General features: G+C 35.7%; 1 protein-coding gene across 2 annotated transcripts in view; it reads right to left on the reverse strand.

Annotated features, from left to right (window-relative positions):
* LOC149535315 (glycoside hydrolase family 2 protein) overlaps nt 1-19,352 on the reverse strand; it is a 294,481-nt gene that overhangs the window by 110,536 nt on the left and 164,593 nt on the right. For both annotated transcript variants that reach the window (XM_089806686.1, XM_089806687.1), the window contains one exon: nt 6,597-6,839. In XM_089806686.1, the coding sequence (XP_089662812.1) occupies nt 6,597-6,839 (243 nt within the window). The remainder of the gene's footprint in view (nt 1-6,596; nt 6,840-19,352) is intronic.

Raw genomic sequence — 19,352 nt, forward strand, 5'->3', positions numbered from 1 at the left:
TCTTTAAATTTTTAAAACTTAGCAGTTCACAATTTTAAACTTTTGTTTTTAATATTTAATATTTAGCATTTAAAATTAATAATAATATATTTTTACCCAAAAAAATTAAATTTTATAAATTATATTATGATTTATCAACATTTGGAAAAAAACAAAAATACTGTATATATAGTTATTATTAACATTTACAATGTAAATTTACCTACACCTACTTCTTCAATGTCGATTCTATCCAGTCTGTAGTGTCAGCAATGTCTTTTACTCCAGATGTTGTCAATGCCCCTAACTCAGCATATCCAATCTGCAATGTTGACAATGTCTTTCATTGGGCAAATCACGAAATGCATATTGTTGGGCAAATCGCAAAATGCAAATCGTTGGGCAACGGGGGAGGAAAATTACCAAGCAAACAATTTATAGTTTCTCCGTCTTCTTCAACTCTGCTACAAAAATACCCTTCAATTACTACAAGAGTCACTGAAAAAGCAAAACAAAATATATCCTTGGGTTGGCAATAGAAGAGGCAGCTAAAAAAACCCTAAAATGCATCGATCCAATTCACGTTGGACTTTCCAACGATTTTTTGGGTGAAATTTTCATTGTAACGCGTTATTTCCATGTATTTAGCGCCATGTTATTTTACTTTAACTTGGTGTCGAGTTTTACACCGATATATTTCGTGCCTCCAATGTTTTGCGAGTTCTATGTTTTTTTGACGTTTTTAAAACTATGGTTAAAACTATCATTTTCTTGATCATGTGAAAAGGGAAGTTATAGTTAACCATTTATTTCATGTGGAAATGGTTGTTATAATGGAGTCGGTTAACAGTTATTATGTTTACTTGTTTATTGAAAATGGTAGTTAGTCATTGCTTTATTATATTTACTTATTAATTTATAATGATAGTTAACCATTGTTACAATTATCTATAATATATTCTAATATCGATTTAAATGGAAGAACTTGTTATTATTGTGGAAATGTTGCACAAGTGGTTGCAGGAGCAAACGAAGGGAAGAAAGCATTGCTAAATGAGATTCGAGGAATGGGGCACTATTCTAGTCCATTTGTTTGATCGCCAGGTATGACCTCTAACTACCTTGATAAGGATTTAGCGACTTCACAATAGAGTACACCACTAGATAGTCATGAGCTACTTGGACAAATATATATAAAAATATATCACTATCATTATCAAAAATTCATGTTTAGAACCATTACCTTTGTTGTTTCATGATGTCATCTCTATTTCTTTTATCATCACCTATATATATACACACACATATATAAATGTATGATGCCACCATGATATTAAGGTAATATCTATAGTTCATACTTATTCATATATGTATATATATACATGTGCAAGTATCAAGAGGATATGATGTTAGAAATAAACCATACTTCTCTGAACTACGCATGTATATAGTTATATGTATTTTAATGAGTGCGACCTTAGATACAATAATAGCATGATGGAATCATTTAAAATATATATATATAAATGTCTCCAATGGAGGTATTTAATAAATCAAAACTTGTACCTCTCCATGAGAGGCGAGCATGTACACTTGGCGCCACCTTTTCTTTTACATTTGGTGACCTTGGAACTGATGGTCTTGGAAACTATCACCTTGAGCGAGCGGACAAGGAAGGTCGCGGCTCGCTTGAGCCAAAGAGATGATATACAACATTGCATGTCTAATTTCGGACGATCATTCCTACCTGTCCCTTTGAACAAAATACTTCTTGTTTCAGAGGTTGGTTTTTCTTTATCTTTTATCTCATTCAGTTGACAACAAGAGTCGGCTCCAAGGCGTGCAGTTGGAGCATTGACTAATCCATCAAGAGAATATCGATCAAGTTATGTTCAATGTCTACGCACCCGATATTATGCTCTATATCAATGCATTAGATTTCATGTTAATGTCTATTCACCAGTTTATGTTCTATGTCGATGCTCTATGGCCTTTCTGTTTCGAAATCTTTGAGATTGTTAATTCTAAAAGAAGGCCAATGTATAAGATGTGTAATTTTCATTGTGGAATATGTTCTTTCTCTATCTTACATCTGCAATATTTGCCTTTCACTTTGTTGTGAGCTTTGCTCTAAAGTTCAGTTATTGTAAGAATTGAATTATATCATTATACAAGTATGTTACCCGCGGTGTACTGCCCATGGATTGAAATCCATGATTAACCAAGATGATCTATATATGAATGAGAATTATTTTCTCCAAAGACTCACCCTGGCTAGAGTAGCCAATCAAAGGGAGTGAAGAGGAAGAAATTCATGCATGGGAAAGAAATAGAAATCAGAACATCAATATATGTAAACATGATAAGTTTTATAATAATTTCCAACAGAAAATCCAAGTAAGCTCATGTTTGTCCAATATGTACCCTATTGTCAAGTCGACCAGTGGTGATCGGGTATTAGAAACCCATCCAAATATTTGGCCAAGGTCGTTTAGAGGCATGCTTGCCTATTGTTGATCACAAGATGTTCGTGGCGCCCGTTAATCAAGAATGTCCACCTATTACTAAGCGGCCATTCTAAACACCAGTATACTCAGATGGTTAGACAATGGTGCCCCAAGCCTAACCCCAAGGTAGGGAGGGCCTTTCTTGTTAAAAGATTGTGTGGGGATTTATAAGGTCCATGGTTGGGAGGTTATTCCTATGTCAATGCTTCTCCTCTTACCATAAAGCCAAGGCTTGAACAACTTCTTCAAATACCTCGGTTATATATAGTATGCTTTTCTTTTTTGGATTTTATCTTGCAAGTTCATTTATCGTAATTATTATATAATTCATGGAATGATTCAGTTCCTTTGAACTGTTCTAGATATCAGTTAGTTATTTCAGTTTTGAAAGAGTATTCCAGTTACTTTCACATGAAAAGGATTGTAAGGTGTAAAAGATGTTTACTTCGATAATATGGTTACGTAATTTACTTTTCCTAATTGTTTTACATTCTTTCAATTTATTGTTCAAGATATGAAGTTCATAATTTGTTTATTCGGTTTAGTAATTTGGTATGTTACAGTTCCTCTGAGAAGGAAATCGCATTTGAAATAAGGTAAACATTTACGGTGTTTTATCAAGATTCAACTGAGTAATTTTGAGTTAATCTTGATCAACCCATTTTTCATGAGCATGTTAACATTTTAATTTGTCTCTTTCAAGACAACACAAAATTAAATAGTGTGTACAGTAGTAACATTCTTCAAATAATATGGGGAGGCTCCTTAAGATCTAACTAAACTAAAATTAATCAAATTTATATCAACATTTTACTGGAGGTTTTTGCAAAAGTATGATCAAAAAGAGACATTATCCATAGCCTTTGATTGGACAAAGGATAGTATTAAGGTAAGAACAGAATAATTTGTAATGTCTGCAAAGCTAAAAACAGCCTATGAGATTTCAATCCGCACTAATTATTGCTTCCTGCCTTTCATTTTCTTTTCCTATTCAAAGTGATAATGATTTCTCCTACTTTCTAAACTATTCACTTGATAAATAATTTGGGTAATTACATACTCTCACTCATTATAGGTCGTAAAGGCTCACATTTCTAAGACCAAAGGTGGATGCAATCAGTGTTGAGTCTGAGGTCACTCCTTTTGATGATGAAGTGGTGGCACACTTTGCAGAGTGGAATGCTTTACCATAGGTGATTAAAAATCATCTGAATTTTGATAGGTTCCTAACTCAAAAACAAATGCATTCTGGGGGGAAGTCTGGCACCTGAGAGACAGAGGCCTCGACAAACTGAGTCACTGCAAGTTGCCAATAAGATGACGTTGGAGCACTTTGATAGTGTCAGGAGTGTTACAACACAAGCTTGGATGCATAAGCTTGACACGTATTTGGCTCTACGTCCTATGTCAAAGGTGGACACTATCAGATTTGGAGTGTTGCATCTAGATGGAGCTAACCATGACTAGTACTACCATGGGTTAGTTTCTTTGGAACATGATCAGATCCCTTCCTATCAGGAAATTGTGGATCGCCTAATTGAGAGATTTGATAGGAAGGATCCAAAGGTCTACTTCCGTTAGTTGGCTCAGCTGAAGCAATCTAGTGGACTAGAGAGTTACATTAGTGAGTTCCAAAGGCTTTCAGTCATGGTTTATGATATTTCAGAGCATAGATGAGTGATGTTGTTTATGGAGGGATTGATTGAGCCACTCTGTGGATGGGTGAAGTCATTGGACCCATCTTCTCTATAGGCTACTTGTTACAGCCGTCTCTAGGCATATCAGATCTGTTAGAGCTCGTCGTGGTCTCACCAGACAGCGACACCCTTCCTCCAGTGCTCAAAGACTTCCCCAAACCTGTAGTTGCCCAAGGCCTTATCCTTCAATGCTGGATTTCTTTGTACCGCAAAAGGATATTTAGTCCTTCTCTTGTTTGTTGTTATTCCCTTTCTTTTCTCTCATGTTCCCTCTTTTTCGGACACTATTTGGTGCTCCTACTCGGTTATTTTTCTCCCTTGTTGTATCTTCCATTCCCTGAGACCCTCTGTTGATCTCTTGTTGGACATTAATATCACTATCTTATCTTGTCTTGTCATATCTCGAAAACAAGCAATCTTTGGGGAGGGCAGACTATAATGTCGCCCTTTTTACGCCTCCCTTAGAGTTAGTACCAGCTAACAGGATTGACCTATTAACGGGGTCTTGCAGACCAGCGAGATGGATAGGGAATCCTTCCAAGGGCTTGTGACAATATATTAGGGCTTGGAGAACCGGTGTGACTAGTCTTGGGCAGTTTCCTAGATTATAGACAGAATTTCTAATTTTTAGGAGTAAATTGGGAGTTAGTAGGGACATACGTGGAGGCCTCCAGGATCAGCCTGGACACTTAAGGCATAGTTGCTATTCTCTAGGAGAGTTTCTAAATTTTAGAAAGGCACAACAAGCATCAGCAGACAACGGGCATCATATATAATCTAGATCAGGGTCCAGATGAGTGAGCTAAGAATTAGTGAGAAATAATTTAATCATTTCCTATGTTGGGAATAATTAAATAGATATAAAAGTGATTATTTTGATCACTTATGATATAATATTAAAAATAAAGTATTATAACATTTGGCCCACGTCCCTAGGTATTAAAAATCATTTTTATGACTTAAAAGAGGGCCAAGTTTATAATGAATTATGGATCCTCATGAAGTTTGAAACCCTAGGTGGGGGAACTATATTGAATAAAACATTATTCTATGAAGAAACAGGTGAATTAAAAACCCTAATTCCAAATTGCACTCGGAAGGAAAGTGAAAATGAAAATAGAAGTTGGAGAGTCATTTTTCATATCCAAAAATCATTTTTTACATCAGCAATTTTGTGGAGAGCTCTCTGAAGGGGTTTTTCAGCTGATTTGATTTCTGAGAACGAAAACTCTCAGAGATTTGGAAGCCTGCGGGTGTGTGAGACCACCCAAGGGATACTACAAACATGTTTCTTCAAAATTAGCCTGGTTGTGCAATGAAATGTTTAGATCTGATTTGAATAAGGCAGCTTTCAACAAATCAATTGCAGATCAGTGATTCACAAAGCATCATTTAACAATTTCGATCACCAGCTGGCCGTACAGTGTAAGGTAATATATTGTTTCAGAACCAGCCTGGACTTGAGTAGCAAAAATTGCAGGTCTGCGCAGATTAGCAGACGTTTTCGGCAAGAGAATCACTGTATTGTGTCTGTACAGATTCGCAGGAGCTTGCAGAAAAGGTTTGCTTCCACTCGTAATAGTACATGAGTGATCTCACTACTTTGTTTTCAGATCTGGTCGTTTCTACAGGCAGCAGCAGCATTAGAAGTCGGAAAAAACAGAATTTATTATATCAGCATTGAAGCGTTGAAGAGTTTACAGGAATTTCTGAAAGAACACATAATTATCATTACTTTAAATCAGACCAGACTCCTAGTATGGCATTCTTGTTATTATTTTCAATCAAATAAATCTGAAGAAATTTTTATTCTGTGGCATCAGTCGCTGTAGTTAGCATTTGAGTATTTATTTCCCTATTTCAAATTTTATCAACTCATTCAAAAAATAATATAGGAAAAACCTCAAAAAATAAAAATTGGAAAAAGACATGAAAACTCAAAAAAAAAAAATAGAATTTCCATATGCTACTCAAAGTCAGATCTGAGAAAATCAGAATTGGAAAACACCATCCAGGGGTAGATCATTACACAGTCTACCTATGTGAGAGACTTTAAAAACCATGAAATTGGGAACAGATCTGTTGGTACATGGCTTTGTATGGTTTTCCGAGTTTGACATTTTTTTCGTGAAAATATATGGAACCTAGAATTCAAATTTATAAAAATAACTGTAATTTGTCTCAAGTATGTCTACCTAGTTATTGATGTCAGATAAGAAAATCAAAAATAATAGGACCATCTGCATGTTTCAATATATTGTATTTAATCCTGAATAGAACAGTGCTTAACTCTGCACGTTTGCATACACTAGTTGAATTAAATACCATGCAGTGCATATCTGCACAAAAACTCGACATAAAATAGAAGAAACAGATGTATCCAGAATATAGGAAGAAGCTCTAGGCATCTTACATGTTCTGCAGACCACAGACTTGGGTTTTCAATAGTTCCACTTAGCACGCCATAACCCTGAGTAGCTACCCTAGCTTCAATATTGTGGCAGGGATTCAACCAAATAAATTCTGTTGAACGTAAATCAAATTGGCCACTGTCCTTGAACAATTTCCGTGAATCACAAAGACATGCTTCAGCTGAATAAAGGGCTAGATCACCACTTTCAACAATTTGTCTTTGTGCTTCAACAACCAACTCAACCTGAATAGTACAACAAAATGTATACACCATGTGAGGTAAAAAAATGCTGAACTTACAAATGCTATTACTGAATAAGAAAGAAATTCATAAATATACACTGACTTGATTTTTTTTCTGTAAGTGAAAGTGATAGTAGTGTTCCCACATCTTTTCTTATAGGTTAAAAAATATATATCAGAAACTGGAAAGCTCCAAACATACAAACAGGATATATGCTTTGCTAATAACAAAAAGATTACTGCTTGAAACTAATTTAAAAATTACTATAAAATGTCTGATGAGAAAACTGATTGATTAGATCTACTACTAATAAACTGCATGATGGGACATCAACATGGGATGAAGTGTTTATTAATGACAGTGACATGCACAGTGTACCTCATTGGATGTTTTACATTGGCTCATGGGTTTGTTTTATATATTTAAAGTTGCAGATGTTACTATGTGCAACCTACTCCATCTGGAAGCTTCCTTAAATATCCATTGTACCTTAGGCTTATATAAACATATTATGATTATAAAACTGAGAATACAAAACATATTGTTGCAACAATCAAGTATCCTTTGTTGTTCCAAGTGTGGTTGTATCATTTGACATTAGAGCCTACCACTCACGTCCTTTAGATTCATTTGGGGAAAAAGAGGGACATTGTAATGTCCCTTCGTGGGACCTCTGAGGATTTTTCCTATAATTAAATAGATTAGTTGCTCTACTTCTCTGCGTCAAAGGGTACTTGTGATTATAACTTTGAGGTCTTACTGAGGTTTGTATGATGGAGATATTGATATATATAAGACTTCTACAATCCTCTAGGATCCAGGGTCATCTCCAGTTAGAATAGCGAAACCCTTGGTAGTGAGCAGTCTTAATTGAATGTATCCCTATGAGGATAATAGTAAAGGCGTGATTAGTATGAAAACTTGCATATAATAGAAGCATACAGTATTTTATCAGGAATAATACCAAACTTTCCTTGGTACTGAATTAAGAAGGTTTGAAATCAATTCTGGAAATTCTACCCCGAGCAGAAGTCTTAAAGTGAGTTCTAACTTCTAGAATATAAGTTAGCTAATAATATCTAAGTTGATATATCTTCAATTAACCATGCGTAGGATCTCCTTAATTCAGGGACAGATGTGACTGACCTATAGATATATAAGTTCATATACAAAGTGGCAGATTTGATATATAATGTATGTAAGATTAAAGCAAATTGTGTGTTTGTTGTCCCTGATTTATGTACAAGCATGCATTTGAGCAGTTAGAAACCTGATTATATTTTAAAGAAATAATATTCCTATATCTGATTGCCCTCAATAATATAACTGTTTATAATACAAGCCTGTTTATATATTTGATTTTTCAAACTCTGAGTTATACCAGAGATAATGATTTCTTCGTATGAATCTGGCTGAGAAAATATTACTGGTGCACCAAAATGGATCTGATTTGTAATTATACGAACTTAGATCATTGTCATATGACACTTGATTGCTGTTTCAGATTAATTACATTGTGTTCATGCATCTGTTGTTGATGAAGCCATCACTGATTATAATCACCAATTCCTCATGCGTCCATAACTTGTGCAATCTACTTCCACCCTTCCATCTCACAAGTTTTCACTTATTTATAACTCCCAACAGAGTCAATTACAAGAGATATCCTTCTTCAGTAAGTAGTCACAACCATTTAAATAACACATCTTCACAAATCACGCTTCATATAAACAACAAATCAACCCTAGACTAACGCTACTGTAACAAATTTGTTTCAAATCGCTAACATTTTAGTTAGTTTAATTCTTTATATTAGCATTGATGATTATTTTCCTATACCACTGTATCGAAATTTCCTTCTCATCATCACTAACCACTAATAACTTGATCATCACAAGATCACGAACGCTGATCTCTCGATACTTGTCCTGTGTTGCATTCATTTCTTCATTTAATTGTTTTGTCTAATGCTATCAACTTTCTGTTATAATTGATATCAAATTACACTGGTGTTTCCCCTGATCATAATCTTCTTCCTTAGCATAGGAGAATGCCCCCATGAACCCATAACGTGGAGTGTCATTCCTAAGAAGCCATATGCAGTTGTCTTCACATATGCTCGCTGTCCTCAAAGACAATAACAATTGTTTGTTCTCTGCTCAGTAGTTTCCTTCATTCTGTCACTTTGTATCATGCCTTTGAGCTAAACCAACTATTACTTTTACGTCAACAGTATTAAGGTCACAGATGTTAATAGTATGTAAGCGCTGTTATATTGCTTTGGAAATATATCAACATGTCTTGATTAGTCAAGGTTTTCTATTTTGATATCTATGTAATGTCCCCTTTCTAGCATTCATAGCATGATGTGTCGTTAGCCTATTTCCCCATGGTCCCATAGGCTAACCAGGACATCAAAGGGACTTAGAGGCCATTTGACCTAGACAGTTTCAGTTGCAGGTGTCTCTGAGGGGTTTTGAGGTAGTTTTGGGCATACTTACTATTTATAGTAAGTCATTCTGGATATGATTGGACATCCTATGGCAGCAACATGTCGATGGTAAATGTTAAAATCGACAAAAAGATTCATTTATGATTTATTTTGCATTAATAAAGTCACTTTATAAAGTTAAATTCAAATATTTAACTTTGTTAATGCTTAGACTATAGTTGGTGGGAAATATTTAAATAAAAGAGTCCCCTTTATTTTACAATACATTTGGAGACATAAGTTACATAAGGGAGTTATGTTTTAATCCCACATTGACAAGACGAAGGCATGGGTTTTGTGAGAACAAAATAAAAGAGGTGGAAGAGCTTCCCTTGAGGTATGCGTTGGTTGATTGAAGAAATCACTTGTTTAGTTTGGAGAGAATCTTCCTGGGGCTTTGAGGACGAAATCCCTCTCAGCTATCAATCTCCACGCTGTTGCAATATACAGTCTGGGGGTTTATTTGGTGCCTGCAAATTAGAAACTAATTTGCAAAGTGAATGGTGAACTGTGACAGCGCTACAGTGCCGAGCTACAGTGGTACGGCTACAGTAATTGCTATCTTGTTGGAAATGAGATTGTGAGGTTCAGCAGCAGGGTACAGTGCAGTTTCTGGACCAGTTTGGGAAGCAGTTCGGGTGTCTCTTCATCAGCATTCGTCAACAATGATTTGCATCAATTTCCAGGTTCCAATTTAATGTGTTCAGTCTTAGGAATAGCAATAAGAGTCTGTTTTTACTGATCAAAAAATAGTACAGACTGTAACAATCCAGCATATGTGTTAAGATCAGTCATTGTTATTCATTGAAAATCATATATATGTATTTGGACTGTCATAGTAAATGTGAAGTGCATTGATGAGGTCTTGACATTTCAATAGATTCATTCTTCATGTATTGGAGTTGTAAGATCTGAATGCTGTAATTGGCAACCCTCCTGAAATACATCATTGATTGGTACTGTTCTTACATCACTACATTTTGGCACTGTTATTACATTAGTTTACTGTGGGTTTGTTGCACAACAAATTCTTGAGTACGGTATTAAAACTTAACAGTACAAATCAGTTGCTTGCCAAGTGTTTGACGGAATTCCCATAGTACGTATTCAGTTCCATTCTACAGCACTACAGGTCAGATTGCATGCCAAGTGTTTGACGAAATTCCGTACTTCAGCATTGGTAGTTGTTAGTAGTTTTTAGTAGGGATCTTTACAATCTGTGGCAGCTAGATGTCTTCTTACTTTTCTTTGGATTATCATCAGAAAACATATGTTTTTATACATTGTGAAACATCCATGAAATTAATGTTTTCTTCAATACTTTTGCTTACCTTTCTTCAATCCTCTTCCTTCTCATAATATTTATTTAGTTATTATTTAATTATTTAGGCTGGCCCAGCAGGTAAGAAAGTAAAGGCGTGAGTTCCAGTTCCATGTAGTGGTGAGACCAGTGTGTGTTCTCAGTGGTAGACCATGTGTGCTCTCTATCATGTTCATGCCAACATATTATGATCTGTTTATTTATATATTTTAATATTGTTATTTATTTATTTTTATATTTTTATATTTATTTATTAAATCCCCTTTCCAAAAGGGGACATCACTAACATGATAACGCGGATGTTAATAATATGTCCAAGAATCTCATGACACATTCAAGGAAAAAAAAACACATCTCTATCCAATATCACTTCTTAAGGGAGAAAGTTTTTGAGAAGGAAGTAAAGTTGAAATATTTGCCTACCAAGGAATATACTGCAGACAATAAGTTGGAATATGCGCCTACCGAGGAATATAATGCATACAATTTTACTAAAGCTTTGGCTAAGGATAATTTCTGCCCCCCATTTTACAAATGCCACAAGGACATCCTACCATCTCAAGGGGTATCAAGATGTTCCTCAACAATTTCGAGGGTGTTGAGTGTCCCCTATGGCTCTCAAAATTTATTTTAGAAAAAATAACAATACAACACCACACCCCCCCACCACACAGAGTGACAAGACTCGCCTAGACTAATCTAGTCCAATGGCGACAAGAGGCATAGGTACCCAAGACTTGGTTTGGGCAAGTCTTTCAAGACTTTCCAAGTCTTCAAGACTTGCAAGAGTCAGCAAGTACTGAGTCCAAGTTGTTTTTGCACAGGTAGACATTATAAGAAATAAAAAATGAAAAACACTCAAGTCAAAACAGAAACACTTTAGTTATCCCCTCCATCCTAAAAGGTCATTCATTTTGTTTTCAGGTACAGAGAGTGAAAAAATACCTCTTGAGAAAAAAATATATGCCATTGCCATTGGAGAGAAAGCTAATAGATTGATTGAGAACAAAATAGTGATTGGAGATCATTTGGATTGGTTATCAGCTGCCATTGGCATTTCTAGGATCTTAAGAAGGATTTGGAGGAGGCCACCACTAATTTGGAGCAGCATTTCCTCATTTTGGAGCAAACTTAAAGAGGGAGGTTATAATTTTTTCTTGCTTTTAGTATCTTCTTTTCAAATTTCCATTGAGTTCTACATTTACTTTAAATTATATAAATTTAGGTTAATGGAATAAAAAAATAAACTGTACTAATCAAATAAATAAATCTTGCTTTTCGTTTTTTGTTTACTTTTGGCTTAAAAACCTATGTTAGTTTTTTTCATTCTTTTTCAATTTAATATACTTAGAAAGAGTAACTGTTAAGTTTTCATTTATAATTTATTGCATCTTGGTATTCATTTGTAAATTGATTAAATTTTCAAGCATAATGTATACCCCAGTTAGAAAGGACTCTTGTTGGAAACATGACACCATTGGCAAAAAGAAGGGGTAAAGTAACTGTTACAAGATTCAAGAAGAGTTGGCAGATTAACGGATTTCCGGATGATTGATTAATAAACAGAGGAACAAATGTGTTCCTTATAAAGAATTACAAGGACATTGTTTCTAAAAGAAACAACGTAGACTGAAGACGGAATTAGAAACAAAACTAGAGACTAGATAGGAAACATTCCTATTTGGACTTTCGAAAAAAGAGACGGGATAGGCAACATTCCTATCTAGACTGAAAGACGGACTACAGACAAGTAGTTGACTATTATAGAAAGTATAAGATATTATCTTAATACCCTCCCTTAATGGTCAATGTACGGGTGTCGGAACATTCTATGATAACTGAGACCCTCCCTGGATCTACAGAATGTTGAAACCAAGAAGCTTTGCCAGAAGAGTGCTATGACTCAAAATAAGTTGCAATTACAAAACTTCGTTTTTGAGGAGAAAATCAACAAACCCAAAATCTCACGCAACCTTGCGTATTACAGACAACTTGAAATGATTTTTGAGGAGAAAATCAACAAACCCAGAATCTCACGCAACCTTGCGTATTACAGACAACTTGAAATGATTTTTGAGGAGAAAATCAACAAACCCAAAATCTCACACAACCTTGCGTATTACAGACAACTTGAAATGATTTTTGAGGAGAAAATCAACAAACCCATAATAAAACAGAAACAGATTCAGAAGGCGAAAAATGCAGCTTCGCCTTGATCAGGACCTGGAGAAGTCGGACACTGCGTAACACCCAGAACAAGTTGATCGGTGTTTTGATATTCGAAGATTGCGATGAGGCGCTGCTTCCAGGTTCCATAATTGCGACCATTGAATTTGGAATTATGTTCGAGTAGAATATTTGTCAGAGATGCCATGGCACGTTTTTCAATGAAAAACTGTGAAGGCACGTTCTTCGAGGCAAAAATACGAAAGACACAAAAGAATCAAAGAATGACCCAAAAGAGAGCTCCAAAAACTCAGAAGGAATCTGCTGTCATTTTCTAGATCCGTTGGCTCGAAAATCGAGGCACCCAGAAAAAACGGACGAAAACCTAGTTGAGCTCTCGAAAAACCCACCAAAAATCTACAGACAAAATATTTTTTCGACCCCAAAAATTAGGGTTTCGAAAAAAAAGACCCTAGCTGAAAAAAGCTTGAAAAAACTTCAGATTTCTTGATAAAAAATGGCAGATTTTTCTTCAAGGATCGATGTGCATGGACAAATGGGGCTAGAGTGTGCTGAACAAACACAGGCAGACCCGAGTTCGGGAATTTCTCTAGGCCGAAAACACTAAGCGGGTTTTAGAGAAATTCAACAGAAATAATTTTGAAAAAAATTAAACAAATAATTTCACGAAGAAATTATAAATTTTTTCGAAAAAAATTAAGTAATAGCTCTGATACCATGTTACAAGATTCAAGAAGAGTTGGCAGATTAACGGATTTCCGAATGATTGATTAATAAACAAAGGAACAAATGTGTTCCTTATAAAGAATTACAAGGACATTGTTTCTAAAAGAAACAACGTAGACTGACGACGGAATTAGAAACAAAACTAGAGACAGGATAGGAAACATTCCTATCTGGTCTTTCGAAAAAAGAGACAGGATAGGAAACATTCCTATCTAGACTGAAAGACGGACTACAGACAAGTAGTTGACTATTATAGAAAGTATAAGATATTATCTTAATAGTAACATGTTTTCATTGCAGACTGAAATACAATGGGAGAGATATTAATCAATTGAAGTATGATCTTGCACACATACCATTTCAGTATCCTGAATTATACATAGTAGCACCCTCTGAAGTTGTACATTAAGTGCAATGCCAACTAGAGATTTTGGGCAGAAAAAAGGTTTTAAAAAGAGGCAAATGGCAGTCATTAATGGAGAGAGTACTTCAATTTCTCAATTTCCTGGATCTATGATGAGTGGTATTGGAACTGCCAGTGTAAGTATTAGGCCACAAACTCGTAAATCTTCATTTAATATAGATTCATGTTTTGTTCATGCACTACTCCAAGTTCCCAACCATCACTGAAGAGCATGGGTTGGAACAAGGGCAAGCAAGAACCTACAAAAAGTGCAAGTAAAGACTTTCACTTCTAATATACCATTCTAAACCAGGTAATTGTTTTTGTTTGAGCACTTTTAACAAGGAAAAGCATCTGAAGCTAAGAAAATACTATTATTTAGTCAGCACTTTTAATCACCCAAATCCCAGTAGGGCAAGGTGAGAGCATGTGATAACTGAAAAATATTGTAAAAATCCCAGCTGGCTATATTCTTAACAATCATCAATTTTCCTTTGCTAATCAATAGTCTAACATTTCATCAAACATTTGGCAATCTTTACTGTTATTGTTGCAAATTTGATAATTTGATTTTCAAAATTACACTAGAGAATGCAACTGGGCACTTACAATTTCAGATCAATTTAATACTAAGAAGTTTGTATGAATGCCAACATTAATTCATAATTCTGCCCTACGAACTGTGCAATTATATAATTATAAAAGACAAACAATTTGCTCCAGCTTTAATTCATTACCAACAATGTTTCAAACAAATAGTAGCAACAAAAATATTTAAAATGTCAAGAACTTGGAAATATAGATTGGCTTTGACTTTTAATTTTCAGTCCAATGTGAATCTACAGCAGCCCCAATAACATATATCGCAAGCCATATAAATTGAATGCAACTCTTGAAAATTGTAACATGGCCCCTCAAAAATGTCACACAAACCCTCCTTAGGTCCCCTGCAATTGGTAAACTGCAAACGGCAGCCTTGTAACATTCAAATTGAACTCCCAGCCAAGACGTAGAAGCATAAAATTAATAATTTAGTCTTCAATTCGCTCTCCAAAATCTAGTCTTCAACACTTGTTCAATCAACCTCTCAATAACAATAGATATAGTAGAGAAGCAATCACAATTTGCTTTACCTCAGCAGCAAATTGCAAGATAAACTCAGAATCTAACCCTTATACTTCAGCAAAGGCACAAAACCACAGACTTGGAATTGTCACAAAGACAACAGGCAAAGAGATAAATAAATAATCGGATGTTTTACTCATCAAATGGGCTCATATTTATAATCTCCAAATGGCACAAAGTTTCCCAAATGAACTTCACTTAAAAAGCTTCCCACACACAACATTAAAATATAATAAAGTGTCATTATAATCTGATTTATTAATTGCTTTTGGCTCAAAAAATGACCTTTTCACCATAACTTGAAATTCTGACACGTAAGGTCATTGTTTCTTGTTCCCATAATTTAAAACTTTTCGTCCCGGTTCCAACAAGCTATGATGCTAAGGTGACCAACCAACAACACTATCAAAAATAGCAACTTTAATGTATTTATATGAATAATAATAATTCACCCGTCTTGCGAAAACAACTGAAGAGGCATCAGAATCAAAATCTGACAACACCAAAATGATCTTGATGATGAAAGATGATGAATGAACCTAACGGGGTGACTATAAATAGACGCTCCCTCCAAGATTCTTGGAGCTCAAATTGGAAGCCTGAAATAAAAACTAAGAGCATCCTCCAACTCCTCTAACTCAACTGAGCTCATCGGAACCAACAAATTGACTTACTATAAATAGTAAGTCCCTCAAACAGAGCCAAAACACACCATACGCTGCTGGAAAGCCCAGCAGCCTATAACCACACAACTGAGACCCTCAAATCCCACTATCATCTCATGAGGGTCACAATGGTGAACTAACCTGGCCAACTGTAGGAACCTGCTAAAAATGGGGAGGTTACAAAGGAGTGGTATTGGAACTGTCAATGTAAATATTAGGCCGCAAACTCGTAAATCTTCATTTAATATAGATTTGTGTTTTGTTCACGCACTATTCCAAGTTCCCACCATCATTGAAGAGCATGGGTTGGAACAAGGGCAAGCATAAACCTGCAAAAAGTGCAAGTAAAGACTTCTGCTTCTAATAAACCATTCTAAACCAGGTAATTGTTTTTGTTTGAGCACTTTTAACAAGGGAAAGCATCTGAAGCTAAGAAAATACTATTATTATTCAGCACTTTTAATCACCCAAATCCTAGTAGGGCAAGGTGAGAGCATGTGATAACTAAAAAATATTTTTTACATATTTTATTCAATTAAACAATATTCCCTAGAACGACGCAGCAATAGAGTGCACTAATAATATAAATATGTTAAACTTCAAAAAACAAAAACATGCAAATATAAATCAAGCTTCTCCCAAAATATAATATAATATTGCTTCAATAATATAAAATAAATTATGAATATATAAACAAAGACTTTCAATAAAAATACAGCCTCTATATAAGATTGCCCTCGAGCAATTAAGGAGTTTTCATCAACATCTATAGGAAACCAAAAGAGTACCATCCCTAGATCTTTAAGACCCACCTTTGGATTTCAAAAACTCAAGGGTTCTCATCCTTCAATTCTATAGCTGAACAAAAGGCTCAAACTATGAGGAAAAAGCAATGAAATTGACAATTGTTTTCAAGGGCGCGTACACAACTCAATATATAGCAGCAAGAGAACAGCTTGGAAGAAAAAATGCCAACTACCGTAGCAACTACAGAAAAACTTGGGGGCAAAAATTGAAACTCCCCATTTCCTCTTCAAAGTAGAAATTAAAATATAATGAGAACCCCAACTAGACATAGCCCCACTTTCTTTTGTGAATATTAATGAGAATCTAGCCTAAAATAAGTTCCATTTTTTCTAGTAAAATACTTGCTTGACTGAAAGGTCAATATATACAAAAGAATGCAATGATGTTTCCTTAGGAAACAATTGTAAAAAATAGAAAATTTATATCCTAGCTGGACGAAAACAAACAGTTATCTACCACCTAATTAAATATTAGAAACATTCTAATTTTTACAATAAATTACAAATAGATAACCATTAGCTAATAATAAACTCTATCTATTATAGTAATACCCTCCCTTAATGGTTAATCTATCCACAACACCAAGCTGTGCTCTGAATTTTGCAAACTTATCATGACCAAGAGGCCTAGTGAGAATGTCTACAATCTGATCCGTTTTAGGAACATAATACAAGTCTATTGTCCCGTCTTCAACCAGTTGTCGTATGTAGTGATAGTGAACATCCACATGCTTGATTTGTTCATGGAAGATTGGATTTTGGCTAATTTCATAACGCCTTCGTTATCAACAAACAAAGTGGTCAGTCCTATTGGTGACATTTGCATATCCCCAAGCATCCAATGAAGCCAAACAGCTACACATCCTGCCTTAACAGTCCCTCTATATTCAGCCTTCATGGAGAAGAGACAAACTGCCTGTTGCTTCTTACTAGTCCATGTGACAGCAATGGATCCCAAACCGAACACATATCCAAAAATCGATTTTCTATTGTCAACAGAGCCTGCCCAATCTGAATCTATGAACCCACTAAGTCTAGGATTTTAGAACTCTAAGAGTAAAGAAGTCCATAATCTGAAGTGCCCTTCACATAACAAAGCACAAGCTTGTTGCCATCCAATGATCAGCCTTGGGAGCTATCATAAAGCGTGAGATGTAGCTGACTATGAAGTTGATATCAGGCCTAGTAGCAGAGAGGTAGATGAGGCTGCCTACTAGTTGCCTATGTGTAGTATCATCAACAAGAGGAGAATCAGACTTGGCGGATAACTTGAGAATTTTTTCCATGGGTGTAGATGAAGGCTTGCAATCCTGCATACGAAATTTGTCTGATAGAGCCCTGGCATATTTGGACTAAGAGATGAATATACTAAAACAATGTTGCCAAACCTCAACAGCCAGGCAATAGTGCATGAGCCCAAGGTCAGTCCTATCAAAGGAATGGCATAAATTATGATTGATTCCCTGAATCAAAGATGTCAAACTAGCAGTAATGATCAAATCATCCACATAAATGACCAAAAAGATGATGTCACTGTCAGTAATCTTGATGTACAAATTTGAGTCTAAAGAACTCTCTAGAAGCCTTGATCACTGAGGTACTTATCAATTTTCATGTACCATGCTGTACGGGCCTACTGCAAGCCATAGAGAGTTTTCACTAATCTGTGAACCTGACGTTCTTTACCAGCAACCTTGAAACTAGGAGGTTGCGTCATGTACACCTCTTCTTGGAGATCACCATTCAAGAAAGCGCTCTTGACATCCATCTGATGGACATTCCAACCAAACTATGCTTCCATGGCTAGGACTAATCATATTGTGCTCATTTTTGCAGTAGGAGAAAAGGTCTCCTCATAATCAATGCCCTAACATTGAGAAAAGACCTTTACAACTAAACGAGCTTTGTACTTATCCAAAGTACTATCAAATATGTATTTGATTTTGTAAACCCATTTGCAGCCAATGGGTTTCTTCCCTGGTGGAAGATCAAAAAGGACCCAGTTGTTACTCTTCAGTAGGCTCTACTGTTCAGATGTCATGGCCTATTCCCACTCTTGAATTCCTTTAGCCTCATAATATGTTTGAGGTTCAAACACGCTACGAATGTTGGCCATGAGAGCAAAGTTAACAGACTTTGTAGGTTTGCTCCTTTTCCGAGCAGTACTCCCATCAATGAGCTCATTATCAGGTTCGTCATTAGAAGAGTCTGAATCAAACTCATGTGAAGCATCTACAAATCTGGGTGATCCTATAGGAGAAGCTGGAGGTGTTTGTACAGGGATCACTTTTAGAACTGGAGTTGCAGGAGCTACTAGAACCCTCCCGTCATGTGGACCTAATGGAAGTCTAACTCCTAAATCATGAGCCTTCAGAAGCTGATATGTTGGATCAGGAACAGAAAAAACCGGCATGAAAGGCCCTTAGTGCTCATCAAAGACTACATCACGACTGTACAGGACACGAGATGTCTCAGTGTCGATCAAGCGGTAGGCTTTGTGAAGACTACTGAATCCAGCAAGCATGAGTTTCTGATGAGTGCGTGATGCATCAGGGATCCAAACAAAAGCAAGGGAACCAAAATCTTTCAAGTGACTGATCTTGGGTTTATGACCTAACTAGGCCTCTTCTCAAGTCTTACATTTGACTGCCACTGTGAGTGACCGATTCAAAAGATAAACTACAGTGTTAACTGCTTCTACCCAAAACTTCTTCAAAACATGGCTATGTTCGACCTTGGAGTGAGTCATCTCAATGATTGTTCAATTCTAACATTCAAATACACTGTTG

The sequence above is a fragment of the Cupressus sempervirens genome, chromosome 10 (assembly GCF_028749045.1).
Source record: "Cupressus sempervirens isolate cs-2001-9-10 chromosome 10, ASM2874904v1, whole genome shotgun sequence".
Classification (NCBI taxonomy): domain Eukaryota; kingdom Viridiplantae; phylum Streptophyta; class Pinopsida; order Cupressales; family Cupressaceae; genus Cupressus; species Cupressus sempervirens.